General features: G+C 52.1%; 1 protein-coding gene across 1 annotated transcript in view; it reads left to right on the forward strand.

Moving 5' to 3' along the window:
* The window catches only part of Lmf1 (lipase maturation factor 1), a 110777-nt gene that overhangs the window by 92030 nt on the left and 1825 nt on the right, over positions 1-16922 (forward strand). The window contains exons 6-10 of the mRNA XM_005391597.2: positions 503-670; positions 11335-11518; positions 11658-11811; positions 11974-12157; positions 12703-12815. Of these exons, the coding sequence (XP_005391654.1) occupies positions 503-670; positions 11335-11518; positions 11658-11811; positions 11974-12157; positions 12703-12815 (803 nt within the window). The remainder of the gene's footprint in view (positions 1-502; positions 671-11334; positions 11519-11657; positions 11812-11973; positions 12158-12702; positions 12816-16922) is intronic.

Here is a 16922-nt window from a genome sequence, read left to right on the forward strand (position 1 = left end):
AGGTACATCATTATTTTAGTTTAACAGATGTACATGGTAAGACACTTTCTGTTTTTACTGTATGTTTTTACTGAATGATCTACTCCTTGTCCCAAAGCAATCATGAGTAAAATTAGGTTCAGTGTAGCATGTGGCATCTCAGTCTCTTAGCCTTTGTTTCGTCTGTTTTATTTTCCTGAATACTGTCTGTATCCTTGGCTAAATAAAACCTGCCCAGCAAATGAATAAATAAATAAACAAGTAAATAAATAATAAAAGCGTGACTCCTTCAATTAAAATGTGTAGTTTTTGCCTTTAAATGAAGGTTTCATAACAGAGAGAAAAGAATTTGTTTTAGCTTCAAAGCCCACCTCCCCCCGAAGTGCCCTGGCCCTTCTCAGACAGGCCAGTTGGCTCTACCTGTGCAGGCCTCAGTGGCCAGGAGCTGCCGGAGCCAGGTAATGTGCCATCCCTGAAGACCCCACACCAGCATAGAGACTCACGGTCTCTCTTGTCTCCACAGACACAGCCTGTGCCCAACCCCCTGGCCTACTTCCTGCACCAGTCACCCTGGTGGTTCCACCGCTTTGAGACGTTCAGCAACCACGTCCTGGAGCTGCTGGTGCCCTTCTTTGTGTTCCTTGGGCGCCGCCTGTGCCTCCTCCATGGGGTGCTGCAGATCTTCTTTCAGGTGAGTGCAGCCACTTGGCACCACCCTGTCTCCATGCCTCTGCAGAGGTGCCAGTAACCCCATGGTTTCCCACTGACCTTTTGGCAAGGAGGACTGGGGCAGACAGGCCTGGCTCCCAGCACTTTCTGAGCAACCTCACCAGCTCCACCTCATCCCCTGGCCCTAGGCAAGCTCTGTTCTCTCCCAAGAACATCTGTGCAGGATGGCAAGGGGCGGGCACAGGTCTGGGTTAGACACACCACAGCCCAGCCCAGATGGCCCTACCTTGGTGAGTCCAATCCTAATTTCTCCTTAAATTCCAGAAGTTTCCTGTCACATGAAGGTATCAGTACCTTGGGAGTTGGGGTTCTGAGGGGCCCATCTCATGCTGTCTCCTTGGGGATGTGTGCTGTCGGCATCACTGTCTTCCCCAGGTTGCGGGCACCTGGCCCCAATCCTGCCTCCACCTATCCTGAGGCGCCTTTCTGGGTCTCGCTGACTTCAGCCCACCATACTTCTTATGACTTTTAGGATCTACTTATCAACTTCCAAGGAAATCACAGTTGAGATTTTTTAAATTTCTATCTAACCTACATCATCCAGTGAAATGTACAATCTCAAGTGTATGGCATATTCTAACACTTGTGCCCAGTCCAGCAGAGCCATGTACCTGTGCCCTTGCTTCAGACCCATCTCCACTATGGCACCTGTCTAAGCCCCACGTGCTGTCTCTGCCCTGGGCCACCTGTCCCCATGCTTGCATCACTCTCCAGGAAGACAAGCTGTCTCCAGCAGGGGCCATAGTAGGAAAATCCTGTTGTAGACTGTTGTAGACTCTGGGCTGTCCCATTTTTTTGTTACAAGCCTATCATGGGCTCTGTGCACCCTCCTGTCTGGGACCTGCTCTCAAGGACACTGCTGGGCCATGGGGACATTTTTTGTGCTTATCTCTATAAAAACATCCATTTCCTCAAGTGGCGTACCCTTTTCCACCTCCTCCAGCAGAGCGGGCCCCTCGTGGCTCTATATCCTCAACGCTGTTGTTGCTACTGGTCGTTCCATGTCAACCATGCCAGGGTGCACGTGGCACCTCATGGAGTGGGTCTCTAGTGGCCATGGTGTTCTGAACAGCAGTGGTGTCCTTCGTCACTTTGTGAGTTGTGCTCCTACCTCTTCTCCTTTGTTGTGCAGGGTCATAGAGTATGCACCACTGTCATAGCCTTGTCCCCTGTCCCCACAGCGTACCTGGTACATCTGCCAGTGTCACGCAGGTTTTGGAGCTGCCAGGGTCATGCTGTCTCTTCCTTTGGTTTACAAGGAGTTCCGATTCATAGTTTTGGTTTCTGTTTTGTGGTGAAGAATGGACACTGAGGTTAGTGGATGTGTTCTCAGTCAGTTATGCAAGGGTCCCCTGGGTTTTCTTCTCTGATTTTTTAATGTGGTGAGTTACGTTACTCCCACTATTGTCAAGCCAGTTTATGTTCCTAGAATAAACCCAGCTTTGTCATGCTATGTAAATTTTAATATATTATGGGGTCTAATTCACCAGTGTTTTGTTTTGGATTTGTCATGGCTGTCAGTGAATGAAGCCTGTCTGGTTTTCCCTCCTAACTGCCATGTGGATTTGCCGTCTGTAGCATCGCCCTCCCACACAAGTGGGGACAGCTTTACTCTCTGAAGGCTCAGGGAGATGAAGGTGGCCTGTTCCCCTAGCCCAGACAACACTGGCATGGGTTCTTTGTGAATACCGGGGAGAATCCTCCCGTGGCTGCGGGACATGCAGTTCCCCCTCTGGGAGGCAGCCTTGGGAGGCATCCATGTCCCAGAATTTGTCTGCTTCAGCTGATTTCAAGTTTATTGGCCAAAAAGATTGTAACGGTCCCATATCATTACAGAGTGTGGACCTATGAGCTTCTCCCTGCCTTCTGCCCTCATTTTCACATCTGAGCTGGGCCATGTCTAAACTGGGCCCACAATTGACTGAGTGCCTGAGCCTTGTCCACATCTTTGCCACTGTGATGACCTTAAGGACATTAAAATGCTTAACCTGTCTCTGGCCCTGCCAGTTCATCTGTTCTTCTCACTCCAATGATTTAATTTTTTTAAAAACTACTCTTAGGACAGTGTTAAGTTTATGTGAACTTTGTACAGAGACCAAAGAGGGTCCCCTGTCCCCCTCACTACAAACTCCTCACACTGGTGTGCATGGCCCAGAGTGACATGATTACCAAAATCTGCAGCCCATACCAGGCTCCTTCCTGTGTGGCATGTTCTGTGCATTTGGACTCATGTAGGAGGACATGTGTCCACCACCACGATGTCATATAGCGTTCTCTCTCCCCCAGACTCTGCTGAGTTCTGCCTGTTCATCCTTCCCCATACCCTAACCCCTGACAGCCCTTGACCTTTCCTGTTATTGTATTTCTACCCTTTCCAAACATCCTGGTATTGGAATCACACTGTCACCTGTTCAGACTGGCCTTTCTCAGTCACATGATTAAGGTCCTTGTGTCTTTCCATGGCTGGACCGCACCTTTCTCGTTAGTGCTGAATGATACTCCTGCATCTGGGTGTTCCAAAGCCTGTTTCCCACCCACCTGTCCCACCACAGACAGAGTTAATAGGCTTCGTGTTCCATGCAGAGCACTAGGGTACTTGACCGAGCACGGCCTGGACACCTAGGAGGTGCCTGGCCTGGACTGGTGGATCTCAGAGTCCTGACCAAGGCCCGGACACCAAGGGCTTCCTCCTTCTCATGACCAGGGGCCAAAGGGTATCTCTCAGGAGGACACTTTCAGGAGGATGGACGGGGCATCTGTTATACCTGCTCCATGCACACAGGAGCCTGACCATCTTCAGCCCCATGTCCTGAGATGCCAGGGGTGAGAGGAGGTACTGAGCAGAGGCTCAGCCTCTGGAGAATTGTCCTCACTGTGGCTCCATAGGCCAACAGTCCCTGGCCAGTAACTCCTAAAACTTTTCCTAGTAGAAAATATAGAGCTGACTACACTGGCTCCAGGTACTGGTACAAAGGCAGTGCACCGGCCCCCACTGGACAGCCTCAGCAAGGAATGCAGGTCTGCTCAGCCTTCAGCGGGCATCCACCTTCTAGGCCCCCTGAGCTGTGATGACCACTGCCCCGTGCTGCTGCTCTCCAAATAAGCTGATGCTGCTCCACCAGTACTAGCAAGAAGCAAATTGTTCCATTACTTAAACAAGTGGTGAGGTTTGTGTCTCTTGTGCCCTGGGAAGAGTTCTGTCATGAGGGCAGACCTGGGAAGAGGTTATCTGACCTTAGAACTAGTGGCTTAGAGTGCCTTCTGAGGCAGCGCTTTGTTGGTGGGAATCCCATTAGACTTCAGGATAAATATCCACCCACCCAGACCAGCAGCCAAGTACCCCACAGCCTCACTGTCCAAAGGCTATGGGGACTTCCACATCTGCACCAGATATGGCCCCTGTTCTGGGTCTGCTGCCGTGAAGTAGCCCCCGCACACATTTCTTAGTACAGTGGTGATGCACTGACCTAGCCAGGGGGCAGGGGGTACTCATCCTCCACCTGAGGCCCTGGGCTTATTCCAGAAGGCCCAGCCCAATAGCCTCCTTACTATACCTCAAAGGTCCAGGTGTGTGCCTGGCATCCTCTCTAGCCCATGCCATGTCCAGGACAAAACAGAGATGCCAGAGGCCATGACTCGCTCTGGACCCTAGGCAGGGTGTGGTCTAGGACTGGGGACTGGCAGGGCATAGCCTGTGTCATCCCAAGAGTAGGTGCCCACAGACAGTTTGGAAACAACACAGTGTGGGGTTGGGGGTGACTGCACTCTCAAATATGGGTATCCTGGCAGGAATATAACTTCCGCAGATCCGGCATCCTTCCTCTGGGAGGGATGGGGTGCAAGCAGGTCACCTTCCTCCCACACTGAGTTTATACAGCTGCTTCAGAGGGTTTTGCAAGGACACAAGTCCACCAGCTTCTTGGAGAAGTGCATGTGGGAAGGGACAGAGGAGTGTGGTACCCCAGCTCTGAGGGCATCATCAGCATCCACCGCAGACCAGGTTGGACATCCACAGCGCACTGGAGTATAGTCCTCTCAAGGAGAAGGCAGGCTCAGCCTTAGAATTGCCAGAGGCTGTGAGGGAAGAGAGGAGGCTTTGGACAGGCAGCTTCTGAGAGACACCCTCCCTGCCCCACAGCTGCTGTGACTCCTGCAGTGATACAAAGGCTTGGGAGGCACCATTAGTACCCACAGTTCAGCAGGTCCAGGGCCAGGTCCCAGCAGCCCTACCCTCAGAGCTGAATATGTATGCCCTCATTTTTTTGGATATAGTGAAATAACACAAATATCTACCATTTTAAGCTACATTCCAGCAGTGTTAAACACATTCTCCGTGTTGTGCAACCAATACACCTGATTCTAGAACTTCTACCCCACAGCACAAAGCAGGACCTACTCCTCACCATTGGCTGAGGTCTGCTCTGCCCCACAGATCTGCCCCATCTGCATGTTTGTGCAAACAGAGTCATACAGTGTGTGCCTTGGAGCCCCCTTCAGTGAGCACAAGTGCCTGAAGCTAGCTGGGCATGGTGGCACATCCCTATAATCCCAGTATTCCAGAGGCTGAGGCAGGAGGATCACTGCAAGTTCAAGGCCAGCCTGAACTGCAGAGTGAGACCCTGTCTCAAAAAGACCAAAAAAAAAAAAAAAAAAAAAAAACCCAAGTGCCTGAAGCTTATCTATGTCACCATTATGGGGTCTGATTCCCTTTTAAGGTTGAGTGACATGCCCTTTGCATGGACATGTGGCTTTCAATTAGCTGTTCCTAGACTTTACTTGTGTGACATCTCACACCAGATTCCTCTTCTGTATGTGCTGCCATGTGCTTCTGCTTTTCCACATGCATGTCCCTTATGGGAGGTCCCTGTGAGCACCTGAGCATCCTCTGTGGAAACTGCCAGTGGGCACATGTTCTCTCTGGTAACTGTGAGCTCTGCAAGGACACCCCAAAACCTACCCCTTCCTTTCAGGATCATGTTGCTGTGCCCCAGAACATTGACTGTGTCCCCCAGGCCCAGGGTCACTACTTCACATTCCTCCTCCACCCCCGGCACTGCGCAGGCCTCACCCGAGTCCTCTGCAGAGCACACTATAGGCTCATCTGGGGCTCTGCGGCCCTCAGTAAACACAGATGGGCTGTGATGAGATTCATGTCCCTCCAAGGAGATGGGCTGCAGGGACACTCAGAGAAAAACAAGAAAGATAAGATCCCCTCAGAGCATTCAGGCTGCTCTACACCAAATTCCATCCTTCTTACTAAAGAAACAGCCAGATTGGGGGTGGGAGGTTTAAACCAGGATGGACTGATGTGAGCCTGATCTGAGATCTGAGCACAACCAGATCTGTCCGCTTCTGTCAGCGGACAGTGTCACAGGGACTTTCCACAGAGTGCTGTTAGAAGCAGGACTTCACCCTCACACCATGATCTGTGGGCCTACTTCTCTGGGCGTGAGTCCCCACCTGAGCTCCCATTAGAATGGCCCCAGGTAGGGGGTCTTTGGAAATAGGTTCAGGCTGCCCCATACCCACAGTGAGGCCAGGAATCTGAACAGGGAGGACTCTAAGATGAGGATATCTGGGTGTTGCTCAGAGCTCCCCCAGGTAGTTCTGACACATGGTTGGGGCAGAGCAGCCCCGAGGAGACCAGAGTGTCTCCAAACCGTGTAGTGGGACAGTATGGACATGGGTCTGCTGATGTGGGGCATCTGTGAGAATCTATGGGAAGAAGGGTTTGGGCTGCTCAGTGTACACAGCCATAGGCCACAGTTGCCATCCCAGCCCCAGTGGGCACAGGGGCAGCTATATGTTTGTGACAGATGTGGACAAGCATCTCAGCCTCCCTAGTCTTCCTCTGACAAGGGCCTGACACTCATGCTTTGTCCTGGAGGGACAATGGTAGAGAGCCGCCCACCAAGGCTGAGGTCAGCTGGGAAACACAGCAGCCTCTGGGTACACTCAAAGTCACCATCTGCCAGACAGGCCATGCGGACAGCTACACCAGCAGCACCTTGGGTACACAATGCAGGTCTCCTGAATATGCTATGGCTGTGGGGCTGTGGGGCTGTGGGGCTGTGGGGCTGTGGGGCTGTGGGGCGGTGGGGCGGTGGGGCGGTGGGGCGGTGGCTCCCTAATTCTCACACTCAGGGCCACCTTCTACAAGCTGGTGGCCCAGGAAAGCCAATACTGTCATTCTAGTCCAAACTCAAAGGTCCAAGAGCAGGGGGGCCCACTCCAAGGGCAGGAGATGGTCATCCCAGGTGAGCAGAGAAGAGATTCAGCCTCCCCCATCTTTTCATGCCTTTCCATTGTCTTCTCCGTGCCTCCTTACAGCTATGCTGTCCACAGTTCCTATCCTCCTCTCTGTGATGTTTTCCCTTCTGGCTATCTCCCCAGGAGTTAAATTACGATGTGTTTTGTATGCTTTTCTTTGAGTCTATCCTGGCTGTGGTTTCCTAGGCTTCCTTATCTGTTTTGTTTTCATCAAGTTAGGGAAATTGGGGGCCTCTTTCGTCATGTGTTTTCTGCCACTCTTAAACTATATGTGGACTAGGCCCTGCACATTCCTGCTGCAGCCTGGTGTGCTTTGCTTCAGCCCCTGACCCCTGCACTGGCCTGTGCTCACACACGCATGGTGTCCACATAAAGTGTTGGAGTTGTTCCAGAGCTTATTCAGGAAGCTTCCCACCTCACAGGTCACCTTTTTGCCTCTGGAATCACCACTAGTTCTTCCTTATTGCTCTCATTTTTCTCTTACATTGAAAAGAAAACAGAGTTGCAGTTTTGAAGCATTTATAATAACTATTTTAACATTCTTACTTTCTTGTTTCTGATTCCGTTTGCTTTCCCCTCCTGATCATGGCTTATGTTTGCAACAGTCTCTGCCAATACTGCCACACTCTTGTGACTCTGAGCACCACCTCTGCCATCCCTTAGGTGCTATCTTCAGGTTCCTATGGGCAGGTCCACAGAGGCCTTGACCCAAGTGCTGGTTTAGCCTTACTCATAATGCTTGGTGCTTCTCGGGTGCCTGCTGGGTGCCTGGTTTTTTTTGTTTTGTTCTGTCATGTCTTTTTGAGACAGGATTTCACTATACAATTCAGGCTGGTCTTGAACTCACTTTGTAGCCCAGGTTGGCCTTGAACTTGCAGCAATCCTCCAGCCTCTCAAGTGCTAGGGTGCCTGTTTTTAGGTTGGTCTGTCCATCTGGGTCATCAGAATCCTGGATCCTGGTCTGCATGCTCACCAGGTCCCACTCAGCACCCCACTCCTCTGCTCCTGTCCCTTCCGTGACTTGAGGCTCAGACCATGACACAAAGACATTTATGCCCATGCATTCTAGCTCCTCTTCTCCCTTATCCCCTGCTCTGTGGGCTGCTCATTCCGTACCAGGTCTGAGAAATGCTCTACTCCCCTCTCAAAGGTTGGGCGTCCCACAGCACCCACAGACAAGTGTCTGAGGACAGTTTTTCCGTCTGTTTGGTGTCTAGCAGTTTGTACTGACCCTTAAGATTCCATCCCCTCATGCTGACCATGACCCTTTTCACTACCCTGGAGCAGAAACCAGCAGCACAGTTTATCCTGAGCTCATCAGCCCCACAGTGTGAAATCACAGCAGTGCTGAGAATCGTGGGGCTCTGAGTCTCAGCGGGAGTGGCAGTCTTGCAGCGGTGGCTACCCTGTGTATCAGGTCCTGGAGAACAGCACCCCTTCTCCAGTCAGCTGTACCCAGTGGAGGTGGGACACACACCCTGGGAGGTCCAATCATAGGTATTTCCGTGAAGCAGGCCAGGCTGAGATGCTAAGGAAAACGGTCTCTTAGTCTCCTTCCATCCTTGTCCCCATTGTGCAGATGTTTAAGGAAGACAGTAAGGGTACAGCTGGGCTGTGGAGTGAACACTGGGCCATGTTGTGCAAGTCAGTTGCCATGGAGGCCAGCGGGCTTTGAATCTTGCAATTCCTGAGGATTGTGTCACTAGATCAATACTCTGTGTGAATCTCAATCTCCCTGGGGCCCTGGCAGAGGCCACATGTCATGTTCTCCTGCCTTTGTGGGGGCCACAGAGTCCTAGGGAAGCTCTTGCAGGTGTAAGCAAAAGGGCACAGTTGGGACAGACTCAAGTAACCCCTCCTGCAGGGTGGAGGAAACACCAGCCCTTGTGGGACTTACTCTGGTTAGGCCTGGGCATCAGGTCCTCCCAGTGCACTCTGACCCCTGGTCCAAGAGATGTCCATTCTGGTCTCAGCACCTTCTGGGTCAGAGCAGGGAGAGAAGCTGAAACTATGTGAGTTTTGTCACCAGCCCTGATGAGGGGGGAGACACAGATGGAAGTCACACTGGGAACCTCCAGGTATCTAGCGATGTTTGATCTGCCATTGTTGGATGAACAAAGGGGGCTGCTTCATTCTCAGCTGCAGGGACCCGCGCATTAGGCCAGCCATAGGAGTAGTGTGAGAGACCAGAGCTGGTACAACCACTGGGAACAGATACAAGATGCTCAGGTGTCCTCACAGGAACTCCAGCAGCCTTCCAAAGCACCCCAAAGGGCTCCACATCCACCTCATGTACAAGGATGCTTAGGCCCCATCACAACATCAGTCCACGCCTGTCCTGAATCTGACCTGGGTCACTGGCCTCAGCAAGAGCAGCCCATGTCTACCCATCACATCTACCCAGACACCTTGTGCCAGGCTGGGGCTAATGGGCTTGGGGCCCTGGGCAGGCAAGAGGTGGGGCAACATTACACTTAGTGAAGAACAAGTTATTTTGTGGCTCAGAACCAGGAAAGCTAATATTCCAAATTAGCTCAGGGAGAGTCATGAACCCATACTTTATAAACCACCAGTATAATCCGCAAAACTGACAACTGTACCAGCCCCAGCACACACACACCTCACTGGATATCAGCATCCATGACCTTAAACTCCCCATTCCTTGAGTATGAGCTGTAATTAAAGCACAGGCTGTGAACCAAGGCTGGTCCACTCCCACCAGCATGGATTCCACCATGTGGGTTTTGGCCAGCAGCATATGACCAGGGCCATCCTAAGGTTGACATTCCTGGTCCCACCTGCCAGGAACAAGGAAGCTGATTTCCACAGGTCCAGGGTCTACCACACCACCGGTGGCAGTCACTCTGGCTCCCGTCCTTTCCTCTTCTGTGCTTGTCTTCCTTCTACTTGGACCACAGAGCTCAATCATCCCTGCACATTTTCCTTTAACTCTAGGAATTCCTACCCACCTCTGTTAGCCCTCTCTTTCACCTGGGGGCCCCTCTTCCTTTTTGGCTGTCCTGGGCCTCCGCAGGGAGCCCAGCTATTCCACTCCTTCACTGCTGAGTGAGAGTAGCTGCTAAACCAGCTCTTTCTACATCAAGGAGGACTTCTGAAGCTCAGCTCCCACCACACCTCCACCCCAGCCCTGGAAGCTCACAGGGAGTGGACCTGAAGCTCTTAGGACAGTGGTGCCAAACCTATCTTGCAAGTGCTGCACCAGCTGTTGGTTATTATTGAAAGCTCTAAAACGTTCACCATTTCTGTCTGAGGAGAATAGTCTTGGATAGGCAGCTTCCTAGAGGGGACAGACAGGGATACACACACACACACACACACACACACACACACACACACAAAATGTAAAAGTTGATGAACCTGTAAAATGTAAAAATGTAAAAGTTGATGAACTTTGTGAACATTTAAAACCAGATGCCAGAAAGATGAGTCATGTGTCTGCAGAACACTATCATGGCATGCACAGGTCTGACAGGCTATAAGAAGAACGAATGGCTCAGCCACAAGACACCCACTTAGAGGAAAAGACTTGAACCACACTTCCAAGAGGCTGTATGGATGCACCTGGGCTCAGAGCAGCTTTGACATCAACTATTGCTCCAGTCTTCCAGCCACCACTGTCAAGATGCTGGTGACACCACGCGTTAGTGAGACACGACCATGGCCCTCATGTCCCACTGCAAGGACTGAAGCCTTGCTGCCATTTTTCTGCCACTTTGAAAAGCAGTTTCCTCACCAGTTCAGCCTGTGCCTGCTTCCCAGCCCACCTAGCCACCCTGTCCTGTACATCCTGAGGGACTCGGCCATGTCCACCTAGGGGAAGGGACAGGACCTGAGCTCTTTCCTCCTGCCCAGGTTAATACTCTCCCACAGTGGTGCTCACTGCATCCTGCTAAGCAGAAGAAGTAGTAGGACTCTCTTTCTGGGAAGCTCAAGAAAGGACAGACTGCAGCAGGACAGGATACCCACAGTATGTCCTGTGTACAGGTGTAAACATTTGTCAGAAGCCACCAAACTGCCATGTAAAGTGGGTGTGTTTTCCTGTTGGTATCAGTAGTTGGTTTAAAGGTGAAGTCTGTGCACAAACCCTGGCCCAGCTGCAGATTCCATCCCTTCTTAGGACTTGAGGGCTCCCACAGTGGTCACTGTGCTGTCTCCTGTGACCCTTGAACTCCGAGAATCCTGTGTCCTGGTGAACTCAGTTCCCTGGGGGCTCATGTCCAAAAACGCCAGGAGAGCAGATTCTGGCCCATCCTTAGTCCTGCTTTTGCAAGAGCAGTGCTGGAGGGCACAGGCTGTACCCCCATGGCCCTGCTTCACCCTTGGGCCCATCCCCAGGTGGTCCTTATCCTCAGCGGGAACCTGAGCTTTCTGAACTGGCTGACCATCGTGCCTAGCCTCTCCTGCTTTGACGATGCCACACTGGGGTTCCTGTTCCCTTCAGGGCCAGGCGGCCTGAAAGACCGAGTCCTAAAAATGCAGAAGGAAGAAGCTGAAGGGGCCAACCCTAAGCCAAGATATGGTAGGTGACCCTAACCCTACCCACTTCCACATGTCAGGGGCGGGGAGGTATCTGCTGTGTGGGGACTCTGCAGCAGCCTTGGCTGGGGATGAGGGGTGGCAAGAGGACGCCCAGCCATGAGAACTCACCCCCCCACCAGGCTGCTTGGTGCGGCGTGTGGCCAATCTCTCGCTGGGCATCCTGCTGGCTTGGCTTAGTGTGCCTGTGGTCATCAACCTGCTGAGCTCCAAGCAGGTCATGAATACCTCCTTCAATCCACTGCGGATCGTCAACACCTATGGGGCCTTTGGAAGGTATGGAGGAGGGTCCCCAGGGGACAGTTGGCCCTGGCCACATGCCTAGTGCTCTGATCCGGCCCTGGGTTGAACGTGTCACCTGCTGCCACCCTAGCACTGCAGGGAGAAGCAGAGCTCCCACCCCATCTGTGACGTGGATGTGCCACATTCTCCCTACAGCATCACCAAGGAGAGGACAGAGGTGATCCTGCAGGGCACAGCCAGCACCAACGCCAGTGCCCCTGATGCCGTGTGGGAGGACTATGAGTTCAAGTGTAAACCAGGCAACCCCTGGAGGCGGCCATGCCTGATCTCCCCATACCATTACCGCCTGGACTGGCTCATGTGGTTTGCAGCCTTCCAGGTAAGGATGTTCCACTACTAGCTCCCTGACCCATCACATGGCAGGGACGTTGGGCATGGAGGCTCCCAAAATGGCTTCCCAGGAGAGGTTGGGCCCCACCTGAGGTGATAACCAGGCCTGGCCTCACAACCATCAACCTTTACTGTGGGCATGCGGGTGGGTGGTGATACCAGCTCCAAGACAGAGCCTTCTCTATTCTTGTCCTGTCACCGAGCCAACAAGACAACCCCCAGGAGGATATAGCCTCAGAGGGTAAGGCCAAGCCAGATGGGGTTGGTGTAGCCAGGACAGTGCCTGCCTTGGGTACATCACCAATGCTGGGTGCCCAGGCACATGATGAGTGACCCTTGCACACCAAGCTGGCAGGAAGTAGGGAGCCAAGGTTGAGATATATGTCCTTAGGGGAATCCAAATGCCCACACTCCAGCCAAGTTGTAAGGAACTCAGGGTAGCAGGCAGATGGCAGGTAACAGGCAGGGCCATGGAAGGGTCTGCACCTGGCACATGGGGTCCGCACACATGGACTCATAAACCCTGTCCCCCAGACCTACGAGCAGAATGAGTGGATCCTGCACCTAGCTGGCAAGCTCCTGGCCAACAATGCTGAAGCTCTGTCCCTGCTGGCCCTCAACCCCTTCGAAGGCCGGGCACCCCCCAGGTAAGACCCCAAGGGCCCTTCCTAGCTGGCCCACCCTGTGCCAAGGTCAGTAGGTCCCATCTTCCCCATACCAACTCCACACATGGCTCCCTCTCCTATATCTGCAGCAGGAAGCTTCTAGGAGCAAGGCCTGCCAAGAATGCTACTAGCCTTGGGCCCTCATTCCAAAAGGACCCGCTAACCACCCATTCTATGGCCCACCCAGGTCACACCTGCCATCAGCAACAGGACCAGGGACAGCTGTTCAGGACACCTCTCACTGATGTCCCCAGGCCTCAGTGCAAGTAGCAAAAGCCCCATTTCATAGCCACACAACTGAGTTGCACACTTGTGTGGAGGGGAACCCTTGGGGTACTGCTTTCTGTACATAACCTGCAGAGGTGCAGATGGTTTGGGGGATGGAGAGTGGACTTAGGCTCCAGGGCAGAGTCTGGCAGCCAAAGCAAGGTTGACCTGTGGATGACTTGGTAACATCCAGGGAGCAGGCCCTGTGGGGTTAAGGACTCACAGGAGCCAAGAGGGTGGCATTGTGGTGGAAATGGGCTGATGGTCCTAGCTTTCCAGACTCCTACACAGGAGCTGTGGGTGGAGGGTAAGGATTGTGGTCCCTGGGGGCTATAGTATGAGTATCACATGGTGCAGCCAGGCGCAGGACTGATGCTGGGGAACAGAATCCCCACAGAACCAGGGCTGTGCCCCACGAAAGGAAGTGTAGCTGTGGGACTGTGAGCACGGGTACGAGAACGCAGGCCAGGGTGTGGGTGTCGGGGCTCCCTGGTGGCCTTCTCCCCCGACTGGGGACTGGGTGTTTGGTTGCACTGTATAGATCTCAGTGGCTACTGCAGACTGAGGACAGCATAGGCCTGAGCTATCTCTGCTCCCCCAACCTCTCCTCATTGATTCTGACAGTAAACACGTTCCTGTTTCTCGCCTCAGCCAGCTCAGGGCAGCTGCAGCTTGGAGCTTCCCACAGCTGTGAGGCCTGGGTAGGCAGGGACTGCAGGCTGCTAAGCAGCTGCGCCAGCCTGGCAGATGCCCCGGCGACACTAGCTGCTGAGCCCCCTCCCCATTCTGTCTTGCCATGGAGCTGTAGGGCTGGGGCCTAGGTCCCTACAGACTGGTGCCCACCCCAGAATCCTCATGCTCCCCTAGGCATGATGAGGGCTCAGGCTCCCACTTGAAGTGGCCACTCCCCAAGTGGCCACTCCCCTGTTCAGTGCCCCTTTCTGTGAACTAGCATGAAGGCCCTACTGATCAGCCTGCCCTGGGGCCACTGCAGACCAGGCAGGCACAGTCCTGTGGGGCAGACACTCACTCCCGGTTTTCCAGGGCCCAGACCTCCACGTGGTCCCCAAGCTGTGTCCTTGCAGACTCCAAGCAGGTTTTGTCTGTGACTGTCCTGGTCCCAGGAGCCCCAGGTGGAGGAGCATCAGACCTGGCCAAACTCCTTCCTGGTCTGCACTCCCCTCAGGCCAGAGCTACTGGATCAGGTCATCAGCCCAGCAGGGGCCTGTGTGGGCCCTCTGAACCACCCAAGTCTTCTGGAGCTGGCTCCAGAGGGGTGTACAGCTATGGCAGGGAGAGGAAGCCATCATTTTCAGCCGGGAGGCATTAAGCAGTTTAAGTGCACTTTGTGGAAACTAAAAGGATGGACCAGAAAACTGAGATGCAAAACCCAGTTCATCTTTTATGATTAGTGACTTAATACTTAGAGGAAACATTAAAGCAGCTGAAATATTTAAAATTAACCCAGAGCATGTGACCCTCTGCCTGGCAGCTAGAGCAGGACCATGTCACGATGGCCCTGACCGTAGTCCTGGTCCCTGACTATGAGCACTGAGCCTGGGCCTGACTACATTTATTTTATCTGGACTTTGTAAAATGGGTGAGCTGAGCCTTCCACTGTGAAAAGATATCCAGAGAAAACATGTTGTCCTGTCACCCCTACTAAGGACATGCAGAAGCTCTGGATACAACACGTGAGGCAAACCCAAGTAGCTCTAAGAGGTGGCTCAAAGAAGCTACCAGCAAGGGACCTCAGAATCCAGCGACAACCCCAAAGCAAGGTGAGTTCCTGGTCTTCCTTCTGCCTCACTTCATGACATAGAGACAAAAATAACAGCAACTGGGAAACACCAGAAGACAACACCAAAATACCCAAGAACAGCTTCTCCCTATGGCTAAGGAGCATCCTGGAAGGCATGAGAGTGATGGCCTGGCTCCAGAAAGGTAGATGGGAAGCCCAGACCCCTTTGGGGGGCTTGGATGCTCTTTCCGCAGTGGGCAGGGACTTGGGGGCCTCGGGTGCCACTCCCAGTCAGCAGTGCAGCGTGCTCTCCTCCCCAGGGCCGGCGTGAGGTGATACCAGGCAAACAAAGCCCTCACCTCCCATAGCCACCAGGACACCCTCATATGTCAGCTGGATTCCCCCCAACCAGCAGTGCAGCTGTGCCCCTCTCCTGGCACCATCAGAAGCAGCCACCTAAAACAAGAGGGTAACATACGAGCCAGGATCTGAGAACATCCAGAGTGTTCAGTTTTCAAATGAAAAACTACGTATCACACTACGAACCAGGAAGACATTAAACTGAGTGAGAGACAAAACAATTGGTAGGTGACAACACTAAGGTGACACATACCAGTTAGGGCACAGACATCCTAAAGCAGCTGCAGGCCGGGAATACAGTTCAGCAGCATAAGCGCCTGCCTAAAGCAGCTGCTGCAGAAGTGATTTAGTAAGGAGCTATGCATACAACGGTCTTACCAAAGAAATAAAAAATATGAAGAAAACCCCAATGAAAGATTAGAACTGAGAAATATAGTAACTGAAGCAAACCACTGGAGGGGGAGGCTCAGCATCAGGAGGGAGAGGACAAAGGGGAGAATCGGTGACCTGGAAGGCAGGAAATGGCAATTGCCCCACTCAGGGAACCAGGTTCTAACCAAGGTTAGATTTCTGAAAACTGAGGGCAGCAAGGAGGTTGTGGAGTCAGCCAGAGACACCACCTTGCTGTAGGGGAGGCAGTCAGTGACACTGAGGAGGACACAGGCCCATGCAAATCTCTTCCAGATGCATTCAAAGCCTCCCCAGCAAAAATGGGAAATTGACGCACTTTTAGATGAAGGAAATTTCAATGGAGATGCTGTCACCAGGGTGGTCACCCTAAAAGAACAAGTACAGCAAGTTCTCCTGACAGCAGACAGTGGACAAAGCAACCTCCAAGCATTGAGGGAAGAAGCCAGACCATGGGGAGTCAGTGATGCTTCTCCCATTCTCAGTCATGTCCACTGGCTGGGCAAGGAGTATGACACAGCCTCTAGATGACATACTTAGGATAGCTCCACTATGGATGGCAGAGGGCAGGTGGATATAGGAAGGAAGATCTGTACAACTCACTTGAACTGGCCTAGGGCACCACAATCTGTAAGGTATGTGTGTAGAATGTACCAAGAGCAGCCACCAAAAACCCAAGCCAGATGAAGAGATACACTTAAAGACATGATTGGCAAATCAAAAGAAGATTCTAAAAAATATTTATGTAACTCAAAGGAGGCAGGAGGGGCAAAGACATTTAAACTCACAATAGCTAACTGCAGTGGTTTATACTTGTAGTTGCAGCTACTCAGGAAGCTGAAGGCAGGAGTATTGTTTGAGTCCAGAAGTTAAAGGCAAACCTGAGGAACACTGGAAGAGCCTGTGTCTTGAAAGAAAGAAAAAAAAGGAAAAGGAAAGCAATGGAGGAAAAGAAGAAAAGATAAAAACAAAAATAAATTAATATACTTAAACCCTAACAAATAGTTATATTAAATATAAACTATCTAAATTAACAACTAAAAGATAGGGATTGGCAGAGTTCATTAAAAATCATGACCCAGATGGCCATGGTGGTACATGCCTGTAATCCCACCACTCAGGAGGCTGAGGCAGGAGGATTACTGTAAATTCAAGGCCAACCTGGGCTCCAAAGTGAGTTCAAGGCCAGCCTGAACTACACAATGAGGCACTGTCTCAAAAAAAAAAAAAAAAAAAGACCCAACCATGTGATGTGTATAAGAAATTCACCCCAAACATAACAGCATGGGCAGGTTGAGGACAAATGGATGGGA

This window comes from Chinchilla lanigera, unplaced genomic scaffold (assembly GCF_000276665.1).
Source record: "Chinchilla lanigera isolate Chin_1 unplaced genomic scaffold, ChiLan1.0 scaffold00041, whole genome shotgun sequence".
Classification (NCBI taxonomy): domain Eukaryota; kingdom Metazoa; phylum Chordata; class Mammalia; order Rodentia; family Chinchillidae; genus Chinchilla; species Chinchilla lanigera.